Consider the following 9,029-nt stretch of genomic DNA (forward strand, 5'->3'; position numbering starts at 1 on the left):
TTTCAGGAGGGGACCTGGAACGTCTTGAAGGAAAAGTCACCTGGGTGGCATCACTATCATGTCCTTGCTGTCCCCTTAGCACCACCCTTTGCTTGCCCAGCAAATGGAGTTTGCACTCCCTCTACTTTTCCCCATCGCAATCTCCCCTCTTGGTGCCTTCTACCCCTGTGCTGTTGTCTGGTGACTTCTAGCCCTTCCCCCAACCTTGACTAAGCTTCCACTGTGGCTGGCTTTTTCCTGGGGGAAGTGCTCAGTGAGCAGAGAGGACAGCCGGCTGCAGACATTCTCCCCTTCTCTGCCATCTCTCTCTTTGGTCCCTATGTCTGTAGGGACAGAACTACAGTAAGAGGAGGGGTAACAGGCCTGCATCTGAGGCCGTTTCTCAAGGACTCTGTCAGGGAGTGATCCTGTAGTTCGCTGTTAGTATCACCAGGGAGCTTGGGAAAGTTCTGGGTTCTCCTCCAGCCTGCGAGGCTCAGGGTCTCCGTCGTGAATATTGGCTGAGGAGCAGACGTGATTCTAGGTGGTCAGATAGCTGCCCTTGGGTCCCCTAGACGCCCATCGTGGAGAGGATGATTGGCACTTGAGTAGGAGAAGCAAGTGGGGGGGGGTGAGTGTAGAACAGGGAGCCTGAGGGTGGTGGCTATGGTGAAGGAATTAGGGAGGGGCAGGAAGGGGCTGGGGAGCTGTGGGGCGAGCAGGGGCACTGGAGGTTGTTATCTACGGAAGGAAATGAGGGGAGGTAAGAGGGCTATGGCCTCCGGAGCCTACCTCCCGCAACCCTGAAGAATGGCTTAGCCCTGAGACTTGATGGGATATTATTTTAGCTGTTCGATTGAAACCACAACACGCAAGGCTGGGTCAGGCAGCTGAGATAACAGTGACAGCCACACTGAGGTTTAGATGGGAATTTTTTTGCTTTCCACTTCATCCTCTGGACGCCCGTGAGTGGAGGACTATTCTCTTCACTTTTAAGACATAAAGGATTGTGGAACAAAGCTACGGGCTTGAAGTGCTTTTGATATTATGGACCCACGGCCCTAGAAATGCTGTGAGACTTGAGATAGGAGGGCACGGGGCAGAGCCAAGGGCTTCGTATTCATGTCTGAATTCCTGATACCATGTTCTAGATCAGGAGCTCGAATCTTCCCCACCATGCCTCTGCTAGTCTTCTTTGAATGCCCAACATCTGTTCCATCCTGTGGCATCCCCAAGAAACTCTATTTAAGGGCCAAAGATGAAGAGCCAGTATGCGAGTAGTGGGAAGAGGTCTGCCACCACCGCTGGCAGAGCCTGGAGCACACCCTCTTGCTCAAGTGGGCATGACTCTCATGGGCTTCCGTGCTGTTCAGCTTCCTCCTTTCCCTCGTGTAGGTGTGGATGGATGCAGGCACCCAGATCTTCTTCTCCTTTGCCATCTGCCTGGGGTGCCTGACAGCCCTGGGCAGCTACAACAAGTACCACAACAACTGCTACAGGTGACTCTCTCATCTCTTGGCATCCCAGGTTAGGATGGACATGCCGTTGGTCCATCTGTATCCTACCCTGGTACCCCAAGCCAAGGAAAAGCCACAGAAGCTGGCGGTAGCTGGGCAAAGGATTGCTTTTCAGAGGGTAGCATAGCTGTGATTGGCCGGAAGACTCTATCAGGCGCACAACCTTCCCTGGATTAAGAGGCCCACAGGTTCAAGAGCGCTATGCCAGCGAGGATAGTAACTGCTGATATTGCACGATGGTGACCCGGTCTTGGTGACTCTACCTGGCAAATGTGTCTTTACACATTCTCGCTTCACTATCTGGGCCTGCCTCCCAGACAGCCCTTGCTGTATGATCTCTGTCTCATGCTGACCCGGTTCATACTCAAGAGTTTCAGCCAGTCTTAATATTATCTGAAATATTGCCAAAATTTCTATTGTGCATCTCAAGATCAAATTGGGATGTCTAAGAATTCTTTGTTATTTGTTATCTATGTCCGGAGCCCATGGGCTCATATCAGAGTGGCCGTGTCCCCAGATGTAGGAGCAGTGTGTCGGGGAGGAGGTGATGGAGCGGCTGGAATGTTTAGTGTTTTCATTCTTTCAGGACCACCATGGTTCATTCCACATATGAGTTAGCTAGTCAGGGGTCAAAGGGCTGGAGGAGGGGTGCCCTTGACCAGTCTGAATTCTGCCAGGGAGCCCCATCCTTGGCCTCTTCAGCTGTAGGAGAGGCTGTATTCCCCGGGGTTTCTGTTAGCTCCTAGACAGAAAGCCCAGGCTTCTGGCAGTTCTCTCCTGACCTAACCGGATGCCTCCTTCTGCTACCGGCACCCCACAGGGACTGTATTGCCCTTTGCGTCCTCAACAGCAGCACCAGCTTCGTGGCCGGGTTTGCCATCTTCTCCATCCTGGGCTTCATGTCTCAGGAGCAGGGCGTGCCCATCTCTGAGGTTGCTGAGTCAGGTGAGTGTCCTGGGGAGGTTAAAGACAGGTTCACCCTTGGCAACCAGGATCTGGAGTTAATGCTGAAAACAGGTCCCGATTTTGGAGTATTTCAAATTTTTTGAGTAGGGAAACCTAACTGTATGGGTCCGTATAAATGTTCCCAAATCAAAAAACAAAACAAAAAAACAAAACAAAACCAAAAACCAAAAACCAAAAAAAACCCTTCCAAGCATTTTCGATAAAGAACATTGAAGCAGTATATGGCACATGCTATGTAGAGCGTCTGGCTTGTACCATGAAGTGTAAACTATGTTAGACTGATACCAATACTGCCTTGGCTGTTCTAGAGTGGGAACTAGGTCCAAGGTCACGGGGTACCCTTGGCTTTTCAGAGGAAGCTTCCTATGGCTTATCCAGGCTTTGGCAGGGGAATTAGTTCTTGCCATTTGAATAACTTAAGGGAGAGGTTATTTAACAGTAGCGGGTTCTTTTGCTTCTGGGTCACTCATGATGGGGACAGAAAAGTCTTCAGGGTAGCCACAGTGAATTGCAGGTCCAGACCAAATCCAGCCTGAGCGTTTCCTTTACTATGGTTGTCAGCACAGCAAAGCAACCATCCTCCCCTGCTCTAGATTGCAGCAGGCCCCTCCCATCTTCTCTTACTTTCCTTCAGGTCAGCTTCATGGATCATTCTTAGCTTGAGACCCTTGGTTTGAGGCAGTAGATCTGGGCATCTGGAGGCCCTGCTAGACCCTAGTTTCTTCATTGCCAGGGTCTCTAGCCTCTCTTCTTGCTGTAATAAAGGGGGTTGTGCCAGGGGCACTGGGGACCAAGTGGATGTTTGGATGGCTTGTGTCAGTACGTGCTAGTGATGACAACTTTGGGGGCAGTTTCTTCCAGCTCTGTTATTCCATGGCCCCATCCTGGGAGGCCCTGGGGTTGCAGAGGCCTGGAGCTGGCTCAGGCTCTGGGCTGTGTTCCTCTGCTCCTGCCGTAGGCCCTGGCCTGGCTTTCATCGCCTACCCTCGAGCTGTGGTGATGTTGCCCTTTTCACCGTTGTGGGCCTGCTGTTTCTTCTTCATGGTTGTTCTCCTGGGACTGGATAGCCAGGTATTAGAGGCGGTCTCTCCGAGTCTGAGGGAGGACTGGGTGTGGAGGGCAGTGGTTGGGTTTGCACCCTGTGAGACCTTGAAGAGTTGGGAACTGGGTGGATGTGCCAGGTGGATACCTTTTTAGGGACCTGGAGGAGCTTTCAGGGTGGCGTTACCCCACACTCACATACAGGGATATCTGCTCTGGGGGCTGGAGCGGGAGGCTGCTGGTCGGAAGGAAGCTGGAGCTGGCTGGTGGGGCTTTCTCTGGAGTTCCCTTTTCCTCTACTTTCTCTTATCCTCTCTTCAGTTTGTGTGCGTAGAAAGCCTGGTGACAGCGCTGGTGGACATGTATCCCAGGGTGTTCCGTAGGAAGAACCGAAGGGAGATCCTCATCCTTATTGTGTCTGTCACCTCCTTTTTCATCGGGCTGATCATGCTCACAGAGGTGAGAGGCTGGGAGTCTGGATGGGGACCTGACTGGGAGCCGAACGGGAAGGACCGCAGGGTTGGCCTCCCGGCTGTGGGAGCACCACTTCCCTCTTTAGCTCCCACAGAATGAGCGGTTGAGGGGTAACTTGGCTCTAGGGTAACAGAACATATGGCAGAATAGATGGGAAATCTAACATTGGAAAAGCTGGCTCTCTGCTGGGATCCGGATCCCATGCTTCCACAGGGATGAACTCAAAGGGAAGGGAGTACCTTGGGGATGGGTGGCCTCTGTCAGTGTCACAGGCTCGAGGAATCCAGTGATGGCTATCCTTTCTCAAAAGACTAGATACACTGTCTGGAGCTTTCGGGTCTAACCCTGGACAGCCTCAGGGACAAGAATAATAGCTCTCTGATGCTCTTCATCTTCCATCCAAAAACAATGCTAAGAAATGGCGATTGCTTCTGACTTCTGGGGCTTGGGAGCTTAAAGCTCTCTTGTCTTATGCTACTGTCTGTGGGCCTTACCCCCTCTGTCCTACGGGGTACAGGGGCCATAGGGGTCGGCCCTTCTGCGTTCTCCCAATGATTGTCTCCCACGCAGGGCGGCATGTACGTGTTTCAACTCTTCGACTACTATGCAGCCAGCGGCATGTGCCTTCTCTTCGTGGCCATCTTTGAATCTTTCTGTGTGGCTTGGGTTTATGGTGAGTGGCTTCTGCCCTGGGCCTGGAGCCTGGCACACTCTCCCATGCCAGCACTCTCCAAGGGAGACAGCTGCTGCTCATACTCACTTTTCCTGTCTGTCACAGCTATACCGAGATCACCTAAAGGGTTCACATCCTGTCTTGCCCAAACCCTTTAACCCTTTCCTTTCCCTGATGGTGTGTATGCCCATGAATCCTAGCCAGCTGCTTTCTCCCAGCCATGGCTCCAAAGGCAGCCTTGTCACTCTGTTTGTCTATGCCCATCCTAGCCTGTTTGTCTCTCACAGCCTGAAATGCATCTTCTGTCCTTTTTCCTCCCCACCCCCCCGACAGGAGCCAGCCGCTTCTATGACAACGTTGAGGATATGATTGGATACAAGCCATGGCCTCTTATCAAATATTGTTGGCTCTTTTTCACCCCAGCTGTGTGCATGGTAACAGAATTCTCACGGGGTAAAGGCAGGGGGCAGGATGGAGGGACATTGTGGTTGCAGCGGAGTGGAGGCCTATGGTTCCCTTGGCCTTGGACACCATCTTAGATTTTTGTTCATACTCTCACTGGATGAGTTAGGAAGAGGAATCCCTCCTTCCCCTTCACAGAGGGTTCTCCTCACCACAGAGGCATTAATCGAGGTTTAAGGCTGTCAGATGAGCTGACCATTAGCCCAGTGTGAGGCTCATGTCCCAGACAGGACTGGAATGCAATGCTAGGTGCTCAGAATCCTGCTCCTGAGCACAGCCATGGGTCCCCATAGTGCTCACCACACACATGCAGTCTCAGTGACACACAGGTAAATGTCAGCTCTGGATCTCTTTATAGACAGGTGAGCACCCACACCATCTAGGATGGTTCAGTGAGCTGGGACGTGGCAGTTCCTGGAGCTCTTGTCGTGTGCCCGGCATGAACAAGAAGGGTAGAGGAAGACTGGAGTCCTCATGCCTACTCTTGGTGCAGGAGATGGCACAGAGTTAGGTCCTAATTAGAGCCGGCTAAGAGAGGGACCTAAGGGCCTGGCAGTGACAGGGGATGGACCCTGGAAATTGCTACCTGGGAATGGACTTTGAGTAAAATGTGGGTGGGGCTTAGAGACTGACTGACCTAGATACGCAACAGCACAGCCTGCTGGGAGCACAAACCCTACCAGGCAGTCTTGGGGGTGGGACAGGATGGGGGTGCCGATGGCACAGAGCCCCAGCACCAGCCTCTGTGTCTTCCATTGTTTTCCCTCCAGGCAACCTTCCTGTTCTCCCTGATCAAATATACACCCCTGACCTACAACAAGAAGTACACATACCCGTGGTGGGGGGATGCCCTGGGGTGGCTTCTCGCTCTGTCCTCCATGGTCTGCATTCCTGCATGGAGCATCTACAAGCTTAGGACTCTCAAGGGCCCACTCAGAGAGGTAGGCGGAAAGCAATGAGGGATAGAACCTCACTGGATGAGTGGGTCGTGGGTGGCAGATGGGTGGCTTCCCATGGGAGCTGGTGTATAAAGGGCACCCCCCAGCCTGGTATGGGTGCCACGGTTCCAGAGAAGTAGTCCTTGGGGGGTCCTAAGAAAGGGACACAGCATAACTGCAAGACTTTTGCGTCTGTGACTGTGGGTTGGCAGCTGGAAGCAGGTTTACGACAGGGAAGGCAGACAGACATTAGTAACGATGGACACCGGCAGGCACCCTTTCTCTACCGCCACAACTGTCTCTGCTGTCCTTTCAGAGGCTCTGCCAGCTCACGTGCCCGGCTGAAGACCTTCCCAAGAAGAACCAACCAGAACCTACAGCTCCTGCTACGCCTATGACATCCCTTCTCAGGCTCACAGAACTGGAGTCTACCTGCTAGGGCCAAGACTTTTGACATGCTTGTGAGCCTGGCTATGGACAGCTCTAGGAGCAGAGGGCAGAAGCCCCCTCGGTGCTGGGGGACACAAGACAAGAGGGGATATTTGGAAGCCACCTTCTGAACTGGGTGCCTCCTGTCTCGACTCCCCTCTTCCAGGGTGGTCCAAACATTGTAACATGTCCACATCGGTAACACACCTCTGAGGCAGCTTGGGAAGCCCAACAAGGGATGGAGAGGTGAAAGCCCGGCTGGCCGCTGGGCCCTCTTCCTTCCGTGCCATTAAATCCGATTTTCTCCCACAACTGCCTGCCAGTATGCCTGATTTCTGCCCTGTGTTTGTGCTTTGTCCCACCCCCACCTTCATTGTGGAACTGTGGCTCTCGGGTCCTGCTTCCTGCTAACTCTCCGTCCTTACTGAGTTTTCCCTGAATCACACAGCAGGCACGGCTGCTATGCTGGGACAGGGGAGACAAATGATGGGGCTAGACCAATGTCCTCCATCACACACTCGGATTGAGGAAAGCTGCCCCCTCTCTCCATGCTTTCCTAAGGTCTCATGTGGTCCAGCGTTGTCCTTCCCTCTGCTTCTCGCCACCGCTCCACCCTATTTCCATCATAGGACTAACAAGGGAAGATGGAGGGAAGGACAGAGGGGACCAGGCTCTGGTTACAAGATGGAAGAAGACAGACCGCTTACAGCTTTCCCCGGCCCACGTGACCCTTGCTGTGTCCCTACCCTGCTTCCCAACACTGTCAACTGTGTGTACCCATGGACTGAAGCAGGCGGAGAGACTGGCTGCCAGCTGGGCCTTTGCAGACCCAGATGGATGCAGAGGGGTCTTGCAGAGGAAGCCGTGCCCAGACTCTGCCAGCAGAGGGATCCACTTCCTTCAGACAGCCTCGCTCTCAGCTAGCAAGAGGTTCTGAAACAGGGTACTGTCACTTCCACATGTGACCACAAGGGGGTGGCACCGTCATGTGCTCAGCCCTGAGTGTCAGCGATGAATCCTTAAGGCTAGGTTTCAAGAGAATCTCGCAGAAGGCAGGCAAAGCTCTAGGATGTTGCCTGCAGGTGAAGCAAGATCGTAGGCGTGCCTTAGCAACCAGCCTCTAAGAGGATGGGGAGGGGCTCCTGATGCTGCTGTGTGCTGCCAACGTGAACTGAACGTGTATTTCTCCCCATCTAATGCAAGGTCTACCTGGGTCCTCTGGTGCTCCTTGACGTGGCTAAGTGTCCTGTGACTCTCTAAGCTGTTCAGGCATTCCCGGAGGCTTCTCGGCTTTTGACATGTCAGTTTCAAGGGAAATGTATTGAAGTCTTTTCCAGTTCGAGTTTCTGTCTTGTGTCTGAAAAGTCTGTAGAAATTAGGGACAGTGGTCCTCTTGTGTGGGGACACAGATTCTTTCTTCTAGGTGCCTTGGACACAGGCTTGGTCATAGTCCTGCAGGTTTAATGTGCCCAAACCCAGGATTCTACTGTCTCTATTCTCCATCGACATGACCCTGTTTCTAGATGACTATAGCACTACGCTGTATTTACCACATGTATGGACAGAACCGGAATCCAGTAATTTCCTTTTTTTGAGACAGGCTCTCACTATGTAGCCTTGGCTGGCCTGGAACTTGCTTTGTAGAGCAGGTTGGCCACTTGCCTCTGCCTCTGAGTGCTGGGATTAAAGGTGTGCACCACTGCCTGGACCAGAAGCAGTTTCCTGGACAAACAAACAAAGTGTGTTGAGAGGGAGTCACAGATGGTGACAACCTGGGTAGGCCATACTGACTGCCAGAAAACCTGGGTAGGCCATGCTGTGTGTATGCTGTCTCTCTCTGTCACTTTGTTTGATCAAAGTTTTATAAATCCTCTGAGGAAATGAGGTGGTTCAGAGGTGGTGAGGTGAGACCCGCTCATGAGAGTCACAAATGGTGGAATTAATGCTATGAAAAACCATGTGTTTTAGCCTAAGAACCAGGGAGCTGGTTCTATCCCTGGCTTGTGTTCACCTCATGGCATGTCTTGATAGAAACTCCTTGGAATTCATGCTCATTTTTCAGATGTGAATAATACTATGTACTCTAACCCATGCAGGTCTATTCTGGGGCTCAAATGAAGTCAGGGGCCCAACTGTTCTTTTAGTCCAGTTTTGGGGATGGGTGTGGGAGGACGGCACTGGCTACCCAGGCAGGGCTGGCAGGTGGAGGTGTGAGGAATGTGGCTGGTGTGGTCAGGGCTGGCCAACCAGCACTTTCATTTTTTTTTGTTTGTTTTGTTCTGAGGCAGGATCTCAGCCTCAGCTCAGTGTGGCCTTGAACTCACAGACATCCTCCTGCTTCAAATTCCCAAGTGCTGAGATTATAGGCATGAGTGACCATGCCTAGGTACAGTCAGGGTTGGGAATCATGGTACTTGACTTTGGCTGGAGTGGGGGCAGAGGGGAGGTGAAGGGTGGAAACCTGTGTCAACCTGGCAGGGCACAGATGGGATCCTGCAGGACACAGACTGGATCCAGCAGGACACAGACTGGATCCAGCAGGACACAGAC

The 9,029-nt window shown here is 52.6% G+C and overlaps 1 protein-coding gene across 1 annotated transcript in view; it reads left to right on the forward strand.

The window, feature by feature from the left end:
* Positions 1-6,788, forward strand: part of Slc6a13 (solute carrier family 6 member 13) — a 35,747-nt gene extending 28,959 nt beyond the window's left edge. Inside the window, exons 8-15 of the mRNA XM_005365157.3 lie at positions 1,375-1,478; positions 2,317-2,441; positions 3,421-3,533; positions 3,825-3,962; positions 4,548-4,650; positions 4,984-5,084; positions 5,883-6,053; positions 6,367-6,788. Of these exons, the coding sequence (XP_005365214.1) occupies positions 1,375-1,478; positions 2,317-2,441; positions 3,421-3,533; positions 3,825-3,962; positions 4,548-4,650; positions 4,984-5,084; positions 5,883-6,053; positions 6,367-6,489 (978 nt within the window). The 3' untranslated portion in view covers positions 6,490-6,788. The remainder of the gene's footprint in view (positions 1-1,374; positions 1,479-2,316; positions 2,442-3,420; positions 3,534-3,824; positions 3,963-4,547; positions 4,651-4,983; positions 5,085-5,882; positions 6,054-6,366) is intronic.
* Positions 6,789-9,029: the final 2,241 nt, after the last annotated feature.

Source organism: Microtus ochrogaster, unplaced genomic scaffold, assembly GCF_000317375.1.
Source record: "Microtus ochrogaster isolate Prairie Vole_2 unplaced genomic scaffold, MicOch1.0 UNK1, whole genome shotgun sequence".
Classification (NCBI taxonomy): Eukaryota; Metazoa; Chordata; class Mammalia; order Rodentia; family Cricetidae; genus Microtus; species Microtus ochrogaster.